The sequence below is a fragment of the Camellia sinensis genome, chromosome 12 (assembly GCF_055761805.1).
Source record: "Camellia sinensis isolate YWXY chromosome 12, ASM5576180v1, whole genome shotgun sequence".
NCBI lineage: Eukaryota > Viridiplantae > Streptophyta > Magnoliopsida > Ericales > Theaceae > Camellia > Camellia sinensis.
This window is the reverse complement of record NC_138972.1, coordinates 133,728,751-133,750,115: the sequence shown is the minus strand read 5'-3', so window position 1 is coordinate 133,750,115 and position 21,365 is coordinate 133,728,751. Positions and strand designations below refer to the sequence as shown.

At 40.8% G+C, this 21,365-nt stretch overlaps 1 protein-coding gene across 1 annotated transcript; it reads left to right on the top strand.

Annotated features, from left to right (window-relative positions):
- The first annotated feature begins 790 nt into the window (after positions 1-790).
- Positions 791-20,990, top strand: LOC114320961 (telomere repeat-binding factor 1). Its single transcript, XM_028268071.2, has 7 exons — positions 791-1,107; positions 2,784-2,999; positions 3,176-3,393; positions 6,475-6,559; positions 10,684-10,767; positions 19,572-19,922; positions 20,683-20,990. The coding sequence occupies exons 2-7, from the start codon at positions 2,850-2,852 to the stop codon at positions 20,695-20,697; spliced, it is 903 nt and encodes a 300-aa protein (XP_028123872.2). The 5' UTR covers positions 791-1,107; positions 2,784-2,849; the 3' UTR covers positions 20,698-20,990.
- Positions 20,991-21,365: the final 375 nt, after the last annotated feature.

The following is a 21,365-nucleotide window of genomic DNA, read 5'->3' as shown; positions in this document are numbered from 1 at the left end:
CACTAATTTATACAATTTTTTAATACATATTTTTTCATAAAAAGTCAAAAAGTTAACCTAAACATTCATATTTTTTTTCTCAATTTTTTAGTCCAAAAAAATAAAAAGTGCACTTATTTAGGACACCCCAAACAAATGTCATACTACAAATCTCAAAAAATTTATAACAAATTAATATGGGTTTCACACCCATGTGAGACATTTGATAAAAATTTTGATAAATTTTTTTGAAATCTCTAACCTTACTTCTTTAATTAATATTATGTTATAATTCATAAATTTTGTAATTATGTCTCATTTTATGTTTAAATATTATATTATTTATTTTTCAAAAATGTTAGAGATCTTAAAAATTTTATAAAAATATTTACCAAATATCTCACATAGATATAGGACTCATATCAGCCCCACATGATATGGACCTCATGCCCATACAAGGTATTTGATAAAAAATTTAATAGAACACTTGGATCTCTAGCCTGGGGGTGTAATTTTGGCTCGGCCTGGCCCATCCGGGCTCAGGCCAGGCAGGGTTCATGTCGGGCCTTGTGGGCTCTCGCCAAAAATTGGGCCAGGCCGGACCAAAAAATTAGGCCCAGGCCTAGTGGTATTCGAGTTTTGGGCAGGCTAGTGGGCCAAGGCCGGGCCCCTAGGCTTAGGCAGGCCTAAATAATTTTTTTTATTTTTTCCACCAAAATTTTATTATTTTTCATTAAAAATAACACTGAACCTCGGCGAGGGCCGGGCTTTTGGGCCGACCTTACGTGGGCCAATGGGCCGAGGCCCTGCCAAAACGAAAGCCCAAGCCCTGACCCAAGGCCTCGGGCTAAGCTTAATCTCGAACAAAAACGAGCCTTAATAGGCCGGATCCACCTCAGACAGAGGGCGAGCTTCGGATCGCCCGCGGGCCACCGGCCACGGGCCAAAATTACACCTCTATTCTAGCCTTACTTTTTCTATTTTTTTTTTTTTAGGTGTGAGGAATTGATCGATAGATATCCACGAAGGAGAGAGGGAGAGGGGGGGAGAGAGCTGGCGAGGCCTTCAAATTCTCCGAAATTTCAAAGCACCGAAGCAATCAATCTTCAAATCGCAGAACATGCTCTGGTACACAATCGCACACTTTTTTTTTTGGTTTCAATTTACCTGATAACATCTCGGCTCCTAATTGGGATAATCGAATTTGCTATTGTTATGAGGTGCCTAGGGTTTCGATTACAGTCCTCTCGTTACACTGTAATCTTGAATTTCTTCTGTCCTACAGTCATCATACACGCGTTGTGAACTGATCGCACCATTTAGTTTCATCGTTGTTGAAATTTTGAGGAAGCAAACGAATGGAAAATATTTTTGAAATTTTTAACTTTCCATATAAATATTACTATTAAATTTTTATGATTGGATCTTCCTGTTTCTGTATCATTGTTGCTAAAAATATTGAGTTTTTGGATGTTATCAGGCATATAATGAACTCATGATGGTCCATTATATGGTTTCATCCACTCTGAATGGTTACATTATAAAAAATAGTCTCGCCGTACTTTTTTTACAAAATTTTCATATATGTGTTCTTGAATTGTAGTTAAGAAAGTGTATCAATAAAACACTTGCTCATTAGCTTGGTCTTTTAGGGCCTTACGACCAATTGATATGTAAGAGCAAGGTTCTGAAAAGCGGTTGCGGTCGCCATAACGGTGGCGGTGGCGTGGTTGCAATTGCGGGTTGTAAAGGCCATAGCGTAACGGTTGCGGTAACCAGAACCATGAATTTTTTTATTTTTCGCAAAATTTGAAAAAAAACTTACCGATACGCACATTTTTTTTCCATGATCATATTTATTGAGTTTTAAAATAAATATTGATCAATTTTTATAAATTTTTAAGTTTAATCCAATATATTTTATATTTTTAAATCACTACAAACTGAGTTTTTTACATTTTATTTTAATAATTAATGACTTTATATTATACAAAAAATCAATCATTAACTATTATATATAAGATAAACAATGACAAAAGTAAGAATAAATAAAAGTCTAAATATATATATATATATATATATTTTAATCAAGCCAAATAGATAATGACCACATTTATTATTATAATTATTATTATTTTCAAACAATATATAGATAGACACAAACAAAATAGTTGAGTAATAGCAACTGAATAGAATAGCATAGGTCTTACAGCTTCAACAAATCAATAACTTGTTCTTCATCTTTCATCTTCTCTCTCTATCTCTCTTCCCCTGTTTTCAACTCTTTTTTTTTTTTTTTGTGTTTTTTTGTGTTTTTTCGAAAGAAACAATTCAGAACCGTTACATAATGGTGCGTTACAGGCCGTTACAGCACCGTTACGACCGCTATAGCAGCCGCTACGGCCGACACACCTGTAAATCTCAATCACACTGCAAAAGCGGCCGTAACAGGTGACGGTAACTACCACAACCGTTACGTAACAGCGTTACGTAACGGTTGCGGCCGCTTTTTAAAACCTTGTGTAAGAGATATGATTTGGTTTTGGAAGATGAACCTCACTAAACTAAGAAAGGGTCTTGGCGTGACAATGCTTCACCGACGTATTCTATAATACGTACGGAAAACCAAGTTAGAGCTTTTTCCACGTCAGCAGAAGGCTTATTTGACAGAGGAGTGTTTGAACTGCTTCATCATCTATTCGTCCTGACCAACTTACGAACAAATTGAACATATATTGTATTTTGGGCTTAATGTCTTCTTATTTTAGACTTCGTTTAGAATCATATTAGCTTTTTTGGCACAGGTGACGACATCTTCTGCTGATAAATAATGCACTAGATTCTTCTGAGAGATTTTGTGCTATTGTTTGATGGGTGCCCCTAAGCAAAAATGGACACCAGAAGAAGAAGCAGCTCTGAGAGCTGGTGTCGTTAAACATGGGGCAGGAAAGTGGCGTACAATACTTAAAGATCCAGAATTTAGTGGTGTTTTGTACCTACGTTCAAATGTTGATCTCAAGGTATATCTTAAATCATTATTTGTTTGTTTTTACTTTTTACATGGTTTGTTTTTCTCTAAACAAATGATTTGTATGGTGAGCGGTGATGATAGCCATTTAGTTTTTTTCTTGGCTTTATATTTAGTTATCTCCACTGTTGTGTATATAGTGTATCAATTTGGTCTTATGTGAATTAGGACAAATGGAGAAACATGAGCGTAATGGCTAATGGATGGGGCTCCAGAGAGAAGGCTAGGTTAGCCCTAAAAAGGATGCGACCTGCCCCTAAAGAGGATGAGAATGCTATGGCTCTTAGTACAGTAGTTCAAAGTGATGAAGAAATTGTTGATGCTAAACCTCTTGCAGTTTCTAGTGGTTCTCCACAGATTGGTGCTCCAAAAAGATCAATCATAAGGTCAGGCATTATTCTTATTATTTGAGTTACCATACTCTTATTTCCATAATTTTTTCTGGGGATAATAATGAACTTGTCACATGCTGACATTTTTGCTCAAGCAATTCTGTAACGGTTAACAGCTGGAAAAAAAAAATTTGGTGACCAAGAATGGAATTTTGTTGATCTTGATAAAAGAATCTAGTGTTATTAATGCTGAACCCTGAGCCTATTTACCTATGAAGCACGGATACTTCAAAAAGGGTGACGTATCCGTATCGGATACGTATCGGATACCGATACTCCTCGGATACTCGCGGATACGTATCGGATACTTCTTAAAAGTATCAGATACTTCTTAATTAATTTTTTATTAATTTTGAAGTATCGGATACTTAATTTTGAAGTATCGGATACTCGAAGTTATATATTACTTATAATATTTTGTTTAGTTCTTTGATAAGAGGAATATAGTGAGAGTTAAAGTAATAGAATTTGTCAAATTGATGTATCCTTGTTGTCTCTCTCACTTCTCTCTCGCTTTTTCACTCTCTCACGTTTCTTCTCTCTGCTCTCATTCTTTTTTTGGTGTTGGCATGTAAGGATGATGTTTAATTTACATTTGCATTTGCTTTTGCTTTTGCTTTTAGTTTTGGATGTTTTATGAGTGTTTGAGCACTTTTAGGTTAATAGGAATCCCTCTCCTTATTTATTAATTTACTTTAAGTTTTATTTTCATGCATATTACATTAAAATTATATAAAAAAAAAAAATCATGAATGTATCCCCGCTGTACCCGTATCGTACTTTTTCAAATTTTGACATATCGCCATATCCACATCCCCATATCACCATATTCGTATCCGTGCCTCCTAGGCTATCATTGATGACTTAAAAAAGTATATTTGCTGAAATTTTTATTTAAGAATGGTTTTTTGGCTTTAGCTAAGGTCTTGTGATATTCAAAGATAAAGGGGAACAAGTTGAAGCTATTGACCTTGAAGACTCTTAGTTTTATAGGAATCTTTTTTCTTTATCAAGTTGTCTTTTGCTTTAGGTTTTATTTTTATGCATACTGCATTACTAAAAATTGTTAAAATAATATTTTTTACGAACGTATCCCCGCCGTACCCGTATCCTAGTTTTTCAAATTTTGTCGTATCGCCGTATCGGTATCGTATCCCGTATCCGTATCCCGTATCCGTATCCGTGCTTCCTAGCTATTTACCATATAAAAAGCAATAACTAGGTGTATCTTTCTTATACTAATTCATAACGCAAAAAAGGTAGATATCTAACTGTCACTATAGTTTTATGCATTAGACCTCTAAATCAAGCCGGTGAAATTATCAACTGAAGTAGAAGAAGAGATTAAAAAAAATGGCAGCGTGTAAATAAGAAACTATGGCTCTATTTGGAAGTGTTCTGGAATTATATTTCCAGACCACGTTTTGCACTTCACGTTTGGATACAGAACTCAAATCATAATTCTAGCACACAATTCAAAATACAACTCTGTTTATTGTTTGGCAACAATTTCCCCCCGTTTCTCTGCAGCACACAATTCTGAAAAGCATTCTCTGAAAAGCATTCTCTGAACTTTGAGTTAATAAGTGACTAACTAAGGTTAATAAATGCAATGTGATGAGCTAAACTGGTATGAAGTGAGATATGGACACTGCGAGGAAGGAAAAGAAAAAAAAAATTACAGAAACTGGTTGACCAGCCGGTCAACCAACCGGCCAACCCACAGGTCGCCCCCCTGCTGCTGTATTCGGCTGCTGCCCTCTGTCGCCGCCTTGCTGGTTGTGTTGTTGCCTTGCTCAGTCATACGTCCAGTGGATGTAAGTGTTTTGAAGGCAGAAGTTTGAATGTTTAGTGGATAGAGACTGTGTTGGGAGGGGAATATCAATTATGTTGATCTTGTATGTTGTCTGGTACCTTGGTTCAGGAGCAGGAAGTGTATTTGGTGCTGCCTTGGTGGAGGAGGACGAAGTGTATATAGAAGAGGACGAAGTGTAATTGGAAAATAAATTAATTTAAAACATAAATTGAAATGAAAAAAAATTAACAGGAAAAAAAGAATTGGGTCATAATTATTTGAATCAAAAATTTATGTGGAGCCAAATTATACGAACAAAATTTTCATTCAAATTTTTTTTTTTTATTAAAACGAATTAAGAATTGGGAGCAAAATTATTAATTAATTTATTGATTTGTATTGAAAAAAGAGTTTGGTTATGAATGTTGACTAATAAGCTCAATACAGTTACGAGTTATGTGTTTGATTATGGATTATAACAACTTGAATTACAGTTTGAAAACTATTTCCAAAATTCATAACCAAACACATTTTCTTCTTTTACATGTCACATCAAACTTTCAAATCTTAATTCCAACTTCAATTCAAATCTCATTTCAACACTCTATTCAAAAACCATAACCAAACAAATTTTCTACACTCAAATCATAATTCTAAAACTCACAAACTCAAAATACAACTCAATTCTCAAATCACATTTACAAAACTCTACCAAACGCAACCTATGTTGTTCTTGTTGTAACTGGAAAGTTACAACCCTACAAGATGGCACGAAAGAAATAACCTAATGATGGTGTTGCGGGAATTAGTTTAAACAGTTTCTTACATTTATCCAGTAAAATTTGAGAAGAATTGAATCTTTTGAAATTATAAAACATTTGTAGAATGAGCAATGAGTGGAATTGAGAAATCCTCACACATGAGCATCTCCAAAAAACAAAATAAATAAACAATTGAGACAATGATATTTATTTGTATTTTTCTCCAAAAGATATTACAAGTTTTTTAACTAGTTTAATTGAGAAATCCTCACACATGAGAATCTTATACTTGTAGCATTTTACTTACTATAGACATCTGCTATTTGCCACATGGAACTCATTAGGAGTTTTATGTTTTGATTTGTGATTCTAAGTTTGTTAGCAATTTGGACAAGTCTACTGCAGTGGGTTAAAGTTATATAGGTTGGAGAATCTGTGTATTTTCTTACTTGACTTCATATCCTTCTGCTTTTGGTCTAATTATCAAAAACTCAGTATGCTTTCTTCACATTGTTATAGGTTGGACAATCTTATAATGGAGGCCATAAACAACTTGAAGGAGCCTGGTGGTTCTAATAAGACTACTATTGCTACATATATAGAGGTACTTTTATTCTTACTTGGGTTAGGTTTGGAAATTGTTTTTTTAGTAGCTTTTTTGTTGATTTTTATTTTGGGGTCTTTAGTGATTTAAATAAAAAAAAATTAAAAAATTCACTTTTTAAGTTATTTAAGAAGTCAACTAAGAAAGAAAGAAAAAGTTAAATTTTTTGTTTTTTGGAATTTTTTCAAAGAAAAAAAGCTCCTAGACTAGATGGACGTGGAATTTAAAAAATTTGACACAAATTTCACTGAAGACAATTTTGAAAAAAAAAAATGTGCTTATTTAGCTGTTGCCAAACAGAGCCTTAATATACTTTGAGAATTTATAGTTGTCTACTTTTTTATTGCCTATTTCAGCTGTCAGTTAGTCTGTTTCATTTGGTAAAGTCTGTAGGAATACTACTTTCTAATTTTATGACCTTTGATCACTTGATGAGCTAAATTTTTTTTTTTTTATAAATAAAGATTTATTAAGAAAGCATCAAGGAGATGCCGAAAGAATACAAAACCAACCCCTCAAACAAGGACTTAACCAACTAAATCATCCACAAAGTCTAAAACAACAAATAAATTAGGATCTACCCAGCCCAACACCCAACTGTACAAAACACCACAAAACCGAGACTGTAACTGAACAATCGACTAAGCACACTCCTGGAAAACCCCGACGATTCCACTCCAACCAAAGCAACTGCATCAAACACAAAGGAGCTAACGCCCAAGCTTTCCTTCAGCGCTTCCCAACCTAACCACCCCCTCAACAACAAAGCACATCCAAAACCTGCTTTGGTTGCACCTACACCACGCCAAATAAAGAAAAAACAAGCACCCACAAGCGAGAAGCAATCGGACAGTGAATAAGCAAATGATCCACTGTCTCCGCATCCGCACAACACATGCAGCACCAATTCACCAATATATGATGCCGACGAATTAGATTATCAATAGTCAATATTCTACCAAATGCTGCCGTCCCCACAAAGAAAGCCTCATTCGACGGAACACCAGAAATCCACACGACACGAAGGGAAATATCACCCACCATCGCCACACAAAGTCCCATAAAATGACAAGACGAAAAAAATACCTTTCGCATGAGGAGCCTTCCAAACCAAAACATCCTCCTCACGGTCAACCTTAACCCCATACAAAAGGCCAACAAATCCACTAACTGCCCAAACTCCCAATCCTGAGTCTGTCGACGAAGCACTATATCTCAAACCAGCGCCTCACCTCCTCCACCCAAATATGAAGCCACCATCACATTAGGATCCGCCGCCAACTAAAAAATCAAAGGAAAACGCTCCTATAAAGTAATCTCCCAACACTACCGATCTTCCCAAAACCGCACACGCATTCCATTGCCCACTCAATATTGGATTTGATCCCAAAACCCAACCCTACCCAACCAAATTCCTTTCCATAACCTACACCCATGAGAACCCCCCACCTCCCTAGTAACACAAATCAACCCTCCCTAACCCATATTTGGATGTCACCACCCTCCGCCATAACTGATCCCATGCATTGGAAAACCTCCACAACCACTTCCCCAACAAAGCCAAATTAAATTTACACAACCTCCTCACCCCCAACCCCCCTCCTCCTTAGGGCAACAAATCTGCTCCCAACTAACGAGGTGATACCGAGACTTCCCACCATCACTTCCCCACAGAAAATCTCGCTGCAACTTCTCCAAACGACAAGCCACGGACACAGGAATGACGTGGACCGACATAAATTAAGTCGGAATACTAAAAACAGACAGGCCAGTTTGAGGAGCGTTTCAATGCGATTTTTATTGCTTTGATCCCTAAGGTGAGAGGGGCTGAGGATATTCGCCAGTTTCAGCCAATTAAATTGTTGGGAAGTGTGTACTAGTTTCTAGCAAAAGTTTTGGCCAACAGGGTTCGGTTGCAAGTGGGGGATGTGGTGTCAAAATCACAGAACACTTTTGTGGGTGGCTGCCGGATTCTGGATGCAGTGTTAGTGGCTAATGAGTTTGTTGACTCTCGTCTGCGAGCAGGGCAGTCAGACATGATTTGTAAGTTGGATATTGAGAAGGCCTATAATAATGTCAATTGGGATTTTTAGCCTCTCTATAAGCACAAATGTCAATAAACATGACTTGTGGACAGTGGACACCTTTAAATGACATGGCACCTGGACCCTTTAATATGGGTTATTAATTTTCTTTTTGAAAGATAGTTTGGATAGCCCAATGGGCCCTACCTATTTCAATGGTGACACATCCCTGTTTGCTTTAGGCTTGACATGGTTCTTTAATCCCAGATCGGGTGTGGTGAGAAGTAGGCAAGGGTTCCGGCTTATGAAGCACGGACACGGACACGGACCCGAACCCGGATACGGACACAGGATACGACAATTTTCAAAAAATGGGGATACGAACACAGCAGGGGACATTACGAATTTTTTTTTTATAAATATTTTTATTTTCATACATATTAATTATTTTATTTATTTTTTAAATAATGTGTTCTTATTAATTATTTTATTTTATTTTATTTTATATTATATATGTGTTTTTTTTTTGTTTATTAATATGTATAAATATGTAAGATACAAAATATGTGTTTTTTCATTGATACATATATTATAAGTATTATTGCCTTGTTTGGTAGGGCTTATTTCCAGCTTATTTCAGCTTTTAACTTAATTTAAGCTATTTTGATGTGTTTGGTTCAGCTTAACAATACAGCTTATAGCTTTTTGTAAATCAAAAATCAACTTATTCTTTTAGTGGGGGAGGAGAAGCTTAATTTATAAATCAAAAATCAGCTTATGTTCACAGCTATAAACTATAATCTGTTAGGCTATAAGTTATAATCACTTTCTCACAGGTCTACCAAACGAGGCCTATATCTTATATAAATTATGAGTATTATATCTTATATATATAATTATATCTCATATATAGTTATATATATAAGACAGAAGAAAGGGCGAGACAGAAGGCAAAAAGGCGAGAGAGAGAGAGAGAGAGAGAGAGAGAAGGTGAAAGGGTGAGAAAGAGAGAGCGAGAAGGCGAGAGATGCGATCTGGTCGAAGACGCGATTAAGTGAGAGACGCAACTGGATGGAGGTCATCAAAGTCGACTGGTTGGATTGATTCGAAGGTCATCGAAGTCAATTGTTTTTTCTAGGTCATTGAAGTCAACTGGTTTGAAGTCGCCGGCCAGGTTTTTTTTCTCTTCTCCTTTACTCTTTGTCTTCTCTTCTGTTTGTGTCCAGATTTGGTGGACACAAGTGTCCCCGCCGTCTCCCCGGCAAAAGAATGATTAAATTAAAAGGACACACCAATTGGCGTGTCTCGTACATGTTCCCGGCGTGTCCCCGTGTCCGACACCGCCACGGCATCAAATTTGACGTGTCCATGCTTCATAGGTTCCGACACTTTAATAAACAAGTGCTGATCAAGAAGCTAGTTGTATTAAAATAAAAAGGTAGCAAAAGAGCCTTGGTGAGTTTAACGGATGTTGGCAGCCATCTAAGGAAACTTGGTGCTAGAAGGAAGAGGCTCAAAAAGTTATCAAAACAAAAAGAGAGTGTAACAAACCTTTATATACATAGAGGAATAACATAATTTTTTAAAGATATTAAGTAGCTAGAACTTTGAACTGAGGAAAAACCACTTGAGATGATATGTCATCTGCATCACCAATTGATGCGCATGTAAAGAAGAGTGATTTGATCCACTTGGAAAGTGATAAAAGAAATAGAGGAAGGCCAAGGAGAATATGGGTTGAGATGATAAGGAAGTACATGATTACCTTAAACTTAGGATTTGACTTCGAATAGAATCAACTGGAGAGGAAATAAAACCATGAAGCTAACCCGAGTAATTGGGACAAAGGCTTGTTGAGTTGAGTTGAGTTCTGGTCTGATGCTAGACCATAGGCCTTCTCTATGGTTTGGCTTGCTATATTATTTCAGGATGCATGAGCATTTATGTGATTTCTTTTTGTTGATGAATCCTATGCAATTGTTTAATAAGAAGTTCTGCAAGACTTTTTCTTTTTCTTTTTCTGTTTATGTTTTATAAGAAGCATTTATGAAATTTATTGTTATCATAATAATCATTAAAAAATACTTTTTCCTTATACAGGAACAATACTGGGCACCTGCCAACTTCAAACGATTATTGTCCGCCAAATTGAAGTTTTTGACTGCAAGTGGGAAACTGATTAAGGTAATTACATGGTACTGGAGGTGTATGGTTTAAAATTTATTGGCGATATGCTGTTTACTTGGATGCTATGAAGTTGAGTTAGAAGATAGCTTAATCATGCTGTACGTAATTTTCTAACATTTGTAGCACGTTGACTTGGAATTTTTATTTGGTTCCTAAGGCAAGGAATTACTGGAGGGTAGGTTTGGGTTTTTGAATGGTTGAATTTTTTTATTTATTAATGCATAATCAAGTAAACCATTGGATATTCTTAGTAGGATGAAGAAAATCTCATTGTATGGATCCTTTTTAGCCGATTTTGCTTTGTAAAGCATTAACGACATTATTGCTAGTAATTAATTAAATTTTCCTTTTGTGTTAATGTGCTTGATATTCCTTATGATTTGTATTATAGAGTTTTATGATTTTTGTAATAATTAATGACTACTGAACAACATCACATGCATTGCCTCTATGCATTGAATATTGTTATTAAATATTAATTGTAAAAGAAATGAGAACTGTACGGGGAGCAAATATTCCGGCAAGCCCGTACTCCTTTCTTCCGAGCTCCGTCGATGTCCGATCACCTGCGAGCAAGTAACGGTGAGCTACCCGGCGGTGTGTGGCCGGAAAAACCCTCCGACGATCAAGTTAGCACACACCTTAGGATGGATAGAGAGAAGGGAGAGAGTGTTTGAGTGTAAGAAATTTCTTACAGAGTGTTCGTGTGTCGCGTATGGGGGGCGCAGACATGCCTATATACCTTCTGAGCCCCTTACCCACTCCCAGTCATCTCCTGACACGTGGCTCTGCTATCCCATCTGTCAGCATAGACCTTGCTGAACATCTCCTAATCTCAACTGCCTGACTTCACAGCTGGAGCTCGGCAGCCGAGCTGCTCTACCACGGCCATGCCATGCTTCATACCCATGCGCCTAACCGGACAAACACATGGAGGACCGGGCTAGGCGGCATCCCGGCAAAGCCTAGCCCGGGTACCTCCTTTGGTCGGCCTTCCTGCCGGTCAATCAACTACCTCGGCTGACCACGCCTTTCCGGGCGCCGGTCACTCGGTCTGTCTGGCTTTGACCATCCTCGGACCGAGCATCCTGGTCCGACCGGTCACTTCCTGGCCGAGCAGTTTCTGTTCGGTCCGGGGTGGCACACACTCAGTCCAAACTCTGCCCGGCCCAAATCTGTCCGGCACAACTCTGTCCGACCCAAATCTGTCCGGCACAACTCTGCCCGGCCCAAATCTGTCTGGCACAAAGTCCATATCATTAATCTCCCTCTCAATTGCCCCTTAATTCCGTCCGCTGAAGCGTGACTGGGATTACCTATCCTGATCGGGGTAATACTTCCTCGGTCCTCAATATGCAAGATGGTGACCGCACTAAGAAAGCGAGCAAGGTCCGCTCCACGACTTCCTTCTTGGCGAGCAACATCAGCTCGGTCAAGGAACTTCCAAGGTCAGCGAGCAAGGTCCGCTCCGCGACTTGCTTCTTGGCGAGCAACAACAGCTCGGCAAAGAACTTCCAAGGTCGGCGAGCAAGGTCCGCTCCGCGACGTGCTTCTTGGCGAGCAACATCAGCTCGGTCAAGGAGCTTCCAAGGTCGGCGAGCAAGGTCCGCTCCGCGACGTGCTTCTTGGCGAGCAACATCAGCTCGGTCAAGGAACTTCCAAGGTCGGCGAGCAAGGTCCGCTCCGCGACTTGCTTCTTGGCGAGCAACATCAGCTCGGCAAAGAACTTCCAAGGTCGGCGAGCAAGGTCCGCTCCGCGACGTGCTTCTTGGCGAGCAACATCAGCTCGGTCAAGGAGCTTCCAAGGTAAGCGAGCAAGGTCCGCTCCGCGACGTGCTTCTTGGCGAGCAACATCAGCTCGGTCAAGGAACTTCCAAGGTCGGCGAGCAAGGTCCGCTCCGCGACTTGCTTCTTGGCGAGCAACATCAGCTCGGTCAAGGAACTCCGAGGAAGGCGAGCAAGGTCCGCTCCGCGACTTCCTTCTTGGCGAGCAACAACAGCTCGGCAAGGAACTTCCAAGGTCAGCGAGCAAGGTCCGCTCCGCGACTTGCTTCTTGGCGAGCAACAACAGCTCGGCCAAGGAACTTCCAAGGTCGGCGAGCAAGGTCCGCTCCGCGACGTGCTTCTTGGCGAGCAACATCAGCTCGGTCAAGGAACTTCCAAGGTCGGCGAGCAAGGTCCGCTCCGCGACTTGCTTCTTGGCGAGCAACATCAGCTCGGCAAAGAACTTCCAAGGTCGGCGAGCAAGGTCCGCTCCGCGACGTGCTTCTTGGCGAGCAACATCAGCTCGGTCAAGGAGCTTCCAAGGTAAGCGAGCAAGGTCCGCTCCGCGACGTGCTTCTTGGCGAGCAACATCAGCTCGGTCAAGGAACTTCCAAGGTCGGCGAGCAAGGTCCGCTCCGCGACTTGCTTCTTGGCGAGCAACATCAGCTCGGTCAAGGAACTCCGAGGAAGGCGAGCAAGGTCCGCTCCGTGACTTCCTTCTTGGCGAGCAACAACAGCTCGGCAAGGAACTTCCAAGGTCAGCGAGCAAGGTCCGCTCCGCGACTTGCTTCTTGGCGAGCAACAACAGCTCGGTCAAGGAACTTCCAAGGTCAGCGAGCAAGGTCCGCTCCGCGACTTGCTTCTTGGCGAGCAACATCAGCTCGGTCAAGGAACTTCGAGGAAGGCGAGCAAGGTCCGCTCCGCGACTTCCTTCTTGGCGAGCAAAAACAGCTCGGCAAGGAACTTCCAAGGTCAGCGAGCAAGGTCCGCTCCGCGACTTGCTTCTTGGCGAGCAACATCAGCTCGGTCAAGGAACTCCGAGGAAGGCGAGCAAGGTCCGCTCCGCGACTTCCTTCTTGGCGAGCAAAAACAGCTCGGCAAGGAACTTCCAAGGTCAGCGAGCAAGGTCCGCTCCGCGACTTGCTTCTTGGTGAGCAACAACAGCTCGGTCATGGAACTTCCAAGGTCGGCGAGCTAGGTCCGCTCCGCGACTTCCTTCTTGGTGGACAAGATCAGCTCGGCCAAGGAACTCCAAAGAAGGCGAGCTAGGTCCGCTCCGCGACTTCCTTCTTGGCGGACAAGATCAGCTCGGCCAAGGAACTCCAAAGAAGGGGAGCAAGGTCCGCTTCGCGACTTCCTTCTTGGCGGACAAGATCAGCTCGGCCAAGGAACTCCAAAGAAGGGGAGCAAGGTCCGCTCCGCGACTTCTTTCCTGGCGGACAAGAACAGCTCGACTGGACCCTCGGAGTTGAGCAAATCATCAACTCATCAGCCGGAGTAAAACATCTCGGCTGGAACCTCGCAGTTGAGCAAATCATCAACTCTTCAGCCGGAGTAAAACATCTCGGCTGGAACCTCGCAGTTGAACAAATCATCAACTCTTCAGCCGGAGTAAATCATCTCGGCTGGAACCTCGCAGTTGAGCAAATCATCAACCCGTCAGCCGGAGTAAATCATCTCAGCTGGAACCTCGTAGTTGAGCAAATCATCAACTCTTCAACCGGAGTAAAACATCTCGGCTGGAACCTCGCAGTTGAACAAATCATCAACTCTTCAGCCGAAGTAAATCATCTCGGCTGGAACCTCGCAGTTGAGCAAATCATCAACCCGTCAGCCGGAGTAAATCATCTCGGCTGGAACCTCGCAGTTGAGCAAATCATCAACTCTTCAGCCGGAGTAAAACATCTCGGCTGGAACCTCGCAGTTGAGCAAATCATCAACCCGTCAGCCGGAGTAAATCATCTCGGCTGGAACCTCGCAGTTGAGCAAATCATCAACTCTTCAGCCGGAGTAAAACATCTCGGCTGGAACCTTACAGTTGAGCAAATCATCAACTCTTCAGCCGGAGTAAAACATCTCGGCTGGAACAGAAGAGTAGGCCCCATATCCACTATTATTTCGGACACAACAAAGCTCTTCAGCAAAAGTAATTCACTTCTATTACATTGACAAAAAGAGTATTTGCATTCAGAAGTGTAGGGGAAACAAGTCCCTCAAAAAATTACATAAGGCCGCATTCCATGGCCGGGGTACGCCTTTGCCATCCAAATCTTCTAAGTTGTATGCCCCCTTGCCCGGTTATCTTGTAAGGCTCCTCCTAGTTTGCCCCTAGCTTGCCTTCACCCGGCACTAGTGCGTTGCCCATGACCTTCCTTAAAACCCAGTCGCCCACTTACTCGTTGCCATCGAGGTTGTCTCCGCGGTGGACGTCGCCGCATCATCCTCTACTCGGATGTGCTCATTGATGCGCTGCATTAGGTGCCACATGGATGTCTGCTGGTTCATTGTAAGCGAATCCCTCAGCCTATGTCCGAGCGGGAGACCGCGCTTGTATTGCGTGATTGCAAGGTTGACCGGGCAATCCAAGATCTCGTTGAAGGTTTCCCAATACCTCGAGTTGTATGCCTTCAGTGTGTCGCTCGGTTCCATCTTGACACTAAGTAAATGATCGACTTCCTTTGGTGTTTTTGTGTTGGTTTTGAAGCGCGTCACAAAGGCTTCGGCCAACTGATGCCATCGTTGTATGCTCCCTTCCGGCAACCTCTCGAACCACTTCAAGCCCAGCTCGCCTAAACTTGACGGGAAGATCAGGCACATAAGTCCGTCATTTCGCCTATGTCCGGCCATAACCTGTCGGAAGTGGCTCACATGCAGGTAAGGATCGGTTTTCCCGTCGTAAAGCGCGAACTTTGGCTGGTGGAAGCCTGCCGGAAGCGGTGTAGTTTCTATTTCCAGGGAGAAAGGGGTGGCACTCAACCTGGCCAAATCTGAATCCACTAGGAGTGGCGCTGCTTGGCGGGGTGGAGGCATTCCGACCTCCTCGCTGGCGTGAACCCCGTAGGATAGCCGCTGGAACGCCGGTATCCTCTGAGCTTCGCGCCGACGAACCCGCTCCTTTAAGACCGCCCGCAAATCCTCTGAATGAGCGGAGTAAGAGTACCTCGAAGTCGTCACCGGACGTGAAGGCCGGTAGGTGCTGTCTTGCGCGCTAGACTTCTCTGCATGCACGTCGGAATCACTAACTTGGTAACTTCTGGTAATAGAAATGGATGGAATGCGTCGCTGACTCTGACCACCTGAACGGCGGGATGGGGTGCGCTCACTGTGGTCACCCACTCTAGCTTCACCTTTCCCTTTGACATGCCGCTTCAGATCCTCCATCTCCGCCGCCATTCGCCGGATGACAGCGTCTTGGTCCCTCAACTTATTTTCCAGACGTCTGGCGTGTGAGTCTCTCCTCCGCCGGTGACCGTCTGGACTCCGTGAATGACCATGACTTCTTCCGCGCTTATCCCGCGCGTCTCCCGACTTTCCGCCAGTGGGCGTTCCCAAGTCAGCCATTGGGTGGACAGTAGGAGGTCCCTCTCTCCTTCGGGTATACTCCGGGATGGCTCCGTCGATGGCGGACAACGGAAACTCGTCGTTGTTCGCCATGGACGGCGATCAGATGAACCTGGAAGACAAGGTTTTGTCTGTCAAGCTTCCCACAGACGGCGCCAATTGTACGGGGAGCAAATATTCCGGCAAGCCCGTACTCCTTTCTTCCGAGCTCCGTCGATGTCCGATCACCTGCGAGCAAGTAACGGTGAGCTACCCGGCGGTGTGTGGCCGGAAAAACCCTCCGACGATCAAGTTAGCACACACCTTAGGATGGATAGAGAGAAGGGAGAGAGTGTTTGAGTGTAAGAAATTTCTTACAGAGTGTTCGTGTGTCGCGTATGGGGGGCGCAGACATACCTATATACCTTCTGAGCCCCTTACCCACTTCCAGTCATCTCCTGACACGTGGCTCTGCTATCCCATCTGTCAGCATAGACCTCGCTGAACATCTCCTAATCTCAACTGCCTGACTTCACAGCTGGAGCTCGGCAGCCGAGCTGCTCTACCACGGCCATGCCATGCTTCATACCCATGCGCCTAACCGGACAAACACATGGAGGACCGGGCTAGGCGGCATCCCGGCAAAGCCTAGCCCGGGTACCTCCTTTGGTCGGCCTTCCTGCCGGTCAATCAACTACCTCGGCTGACCACGCCTTTCCGGGCGCCGGTCACTCGGTCTGTCTGGCTTTGACCATCCTCGGACCGAGCATCCTGGTCCGACCGGTCACTTCCTGGCCGAGCAGTTTCTGTTCGGTCCGGGGTGGCACACACTCAGTCCAAACTCTGCCCGGCCCAAATCTGTCCGGCACAACTCTGTCCGACCCAAATCTGTCCGGCACAACTCTGCCCGGCCCAAATCTGTCTGGCACAAAGTCCATATCATTAATCTCCCTCTCAAGAACTAAATGCAAGGAGGAACATTTTTCTACTGAACAAAAAAACTTCCATGTCAATTTGTGGTTTAAAAGAAGTGGTTCTATAAAACATGAGAGGGAAACAATTAGCCACAAACTGAGAGGGGGGGGGGGGGGGGGGGCAATAATTAGATCCCTTAATTTTTACTAGGAACCTTTTTTTTACATGTTTGTAGGTAGTTAGGAAAATAATATCGAACATTTTCTTTTGGTATAGATGAAGTTGGAGATTGAAGAGATCAAATTTGTGCTTGGCTTAACATATAGTAATGGATAATAATAGTAGACCCCGCTTTTGCCAGAGCCTTGGGTCACCCTTCTTTTACTAGTGGTAGCAGGAGCAGCAAATTTTTGGGGTTAATGTTGGATACTTTTTCTTGAATATGTAAGGTAGCTTCTGACTGATTGAATTATCAAGTTTGATTCAGGCTGCTTTAGAAATTTTAGTTTCATTGTAGCTGAGCCCATGCTGGTATCTAGTGATGGGTAAATTAGAAAGCATATGTTGGCACTTCAAATGAGGACCTCCCTAACTCCTTTCTATTTTGTAATTAAAGTAGTTTTGTGGCTGGTTTTTTGAACATTATATCTCATGTGTATCAGAAGCCTGGCTTGTTAAATAGCTCACCCATGCTTAGTCACAGAAAAACTTGTTTCAGTGGGCCCAATCTAAGCTAGAGTAAACTTGATATCTTCATGAACAAAGTTGATATATGTTAGGCTTCCTTGGTGGGTGGGGCAGTGCCCATTAATTTGGGCTTTAACCTAAATGTTCTATGATGAGAAAAACATTTGAAAAAATGAAGGGTTCAAATCACTTAAGATTTCTTCTTTGTTTGACATAATCCTTTTTGGGAACTTACGTGTAGGTTTTAATAAGTGAACTTATTGTCTAATAGGTCCTATGATAATTAATGACGTTTTTCATCAAATACTGTTAAAAAAAAGGTCACTAATTGCTAACTTTCAGCGACAGTTTGGAAATTTTGTTATAAAAAAATGTCACTAACTATAAGTTTTAGCGACAAGTTAAAAAAATCACCAAAAAAGGTCACTAATTTTCAATTTTCAATTTTCAATGACTCTTTGAAAAATTCATCATAGAAAAACGTCACTAATTTAGCAATAATTTATTAAAACTGTGACAAAAAAATCACTAATTATCGGTTTTTAGCGGCATGCAAAAAATCGTCATAAAAAATTATTTTTAGCGACAATTTTATTAGGACTTGATGGAAATTAAATCCAACTATTAGAACTTATTGGCAGTTTATCCATCCTTTTTTCCTCTTTCTTTGTTAATTTTTTTGGTTTGGGAATAAGGTTTGAAATTAAGGCTTGCAAGTATATTTGGAAGAAGGGTTTGGTTTTCTTCTTTCCTGATTCTTTTTGTAGCATTTGGTGGAAGTTTTATAGATAGAAGTTCTGGTAAGCAGCAGTTTAGTAAGAGATTTTCTGCTTCCATTATGATTCACTCTTTTGATGAGTTCTTTCTCCAAGCTTATCCTTTCGGTTCTAGTTTGAGCTGAACTCAAATAAGCCTGAGCTAGGAGAAGTCATCTGGCATTCCGGGGATACAATGTGGCCATGTGCCTACCCAACAGTAGAAGGACATGTGACCATTTTCAGGAAAAATGGAGAACTAGTAACCACATGACCACATGCCATTGGATGGGCACGCGGCCACACTGAAATTCCCAACTCACCTGATAATTTTTGTTAAGCTAGGGCATACATATGTACTGTTATACATCAATTCGAGCTTGAACAGGCCTGCTCAAATTTTGTTTGAGACACTCATAATTTTACATCACTACCTTTAAATTTATGCTTTAATGGAAATTAAATGGAGTCTCACGTTTTAGTCCATGATTAATTATTTCACTTTGGTCATATGGGAGCTTCCCTATATTTATTCTTTTGTAGAGTTTATAGGTGTTCTGAGCTTTATGATTGGAGTGTAGTTTTGTCTGCTCCTACATACGTTGCATGTATTGGTTGTGCCGTTATTAGTGTTTTTATAGTTACTATTATCAAAACAAGAAGAAAAAATTTCACAATTCAGGAAATTTTTATGGTAACTTTTAAACTATAGTTTATCAACCAGCTTTGTTGGTAATTTTCAAAGCCATTTTATCTGCTGTGGGTGTCACCATTAAATTACCAAGGTGATAGATAGAAATCATTCCATTCACAGATGAGGTAGTCGTGTTCATAGATAAGTGGATAAAACATGTCTCACACAATCCTTGTCTTGAAAGGAAGGTGCCCATATGGATGTGCAATTCTTGTATCGATTATGCATGTCACTATAATTGTCAATCAACAATTATTGAAAGGTTTGCACAGTTTCATCTTTTTATTGCACGTAGTAATAATTGAAAATTGCTCAACCTTCACCTTGATCTTACAGCCATATATAGAACCTAAACTGAACTTGTTTCTATGCAAATTTGGTTGGTTTCAGTGTTTGATGGTAATTATCTGCTTACGAGGCTGATACCTTTGTTTATTTTCTTGCAGATGAAACGAAAGTTCAGAATTGCACCACCGTCGGCATTATCGGATAAAAGAAGAAACTCGTCCACGTTACTACTAGAGGGAAGGCAGAGGGCTTCTCCAAAAATTGACAAGGATGATATCAACATTCTAAATAAAGCTCAGGTCGATTTAGAGTTGGCTAAGATGAGGAGCATGACTCCACAAGAGGCTGCTGTGGCTGCTGCCCAAGCAGTTGCCGAGGCAGAAGCAGCTATAGCAGAAGCTGAAGAGGCAGCAAGGGAAGCAGAAGCAGCGGAAGCTGATGCAGAAGCGGCACAAGCTTTTGCAGAAGCAGCAATGAAGACACTGCAAGGAAGAAATACACCAAGGACGGTAAAGTCTTTATCCAATTGTTTCTCCTTTATTGGGCTCTGTATATTTTCTCAAGTTTAGTTGCTTAAGGATCTTAGTTGAGGGTTTTTAGTTGCATCAAGGAACATCTAATCATCATCATGTTCTTCAATAATCCTTGTCCCTTTTTATTGTTAGATGAATAGCCTCTTTTTTGTACGAATTGTTAAATGAAGAGCCTTTTCCGTTTATTATGTTTAAATACACGAATATATTTAGGGCATCCTCAGTTTTTAAAGATCTTAAAAAAAATTCATATTTGGCCAGATGTTCAGGCTGTGGTGAACATTGGATAGAAGCCCTACATGCAAACAATCAGTTTCTGTTTATTTATTTTCTTCTTCCTTTTTCTATTTATTGAAGCAGTTTTTAAGAATCCTTTCTGATGCTATTTATGCCATGTTTTCCAATAATCATTTGGATTGTGGAAAATAATTAAATCATAGATGAAATAATTTTAAAAATAAAATAAAATAAAAAAATCTGGACTCAAAACCGACTTGACTTGCTAAATTCTGATGTGAAGACTCGGCTGAATACAAAAAAGCAAGAACTATGTTAACATTTTCCATGTCGAATTTTCCTAGGACTTCGGTTTTGGCCGTATATCATGTCAATATTTTCCCACTACCATTCTCTTATTATTATTATTGAGTAGCGTGAATTGCACCGGCATTCATAGAGAAATTCCTCTTGCCTTCATTTCCTCTTTGATTTATTGTTCTCTTTGCAAAACATGCAGATGGTCCATGCTTGATGGGAATTCACGACACATGCTATTGGGATGGATGAACGACATCTCTTTTTTGGATCTAGGCCCTTATAATATATGTATGTTGTTTGCCAACTTTTCCTGTAGTTGTAAATATGCTAAAATTTCTTGCTCGGTAAAAGGCAGGATGTGCTTTTACCATTTAGTTCTAGTGAAGGAATAGAGATCTCCTCGGTTAGAAGTTTATCCATTTGGAAACTTTTGCATATGTTTGTTTGGTAGCCTTTTGCTATCTCTTTTTCCAAGATAAATGGGAGGAATTTTCATATGGGAACTTACATGTAGGTCTTAATATAGGTCATAATATGTAGATTTATTGTCTAATAGGTCTTATAATAATTAATGGTTAAAAAATGTCATTAATTGCTAATTTTTAGTTTTGAAATTTTGTTACAAAAAAATATCACTAATCATAAGTTTTAGTAATAGTTTAAAAAAATTGTCATAAAAAAAAAATCACTAATAACTTTTAGTAACAATTTCAACTAACTAATCATAAGTTTTAGTAACAGTTTAAAAAAATTGTCACAAAAAAAAAATCACTAAGTTTTAATTTTCAGTAACAATTTAAAAAATTTATATAGAAAATGTCACTAACTGTAAGTTTTAAAGACAATTTATAAAAATCATGATAAAAAAGTTATTAATTGTTA

Coding starts and splice junctions, on each gene's coding strand:
- LOC114320961 (XM_028268071.2), top strand. CDS start 2,850: ATGGGTGCCCCTAAGCAAAAATGGACACCAGAAGAAGAAGCAGCTCTG. Junction 3,000..3,175: donor GTTCAAATGTTGATCTCAAG/GTATATCTTAAA, acceptor TATGTGAATTAG/GACAAATGGAGAAACATGAG. Junction 3,394..6,474: donor CCAAAAAGATCAATCATAAG/GTCAGGCATTAT, acceptor ACATTGTTATAG/GTTGGACAATCTTATAATGG.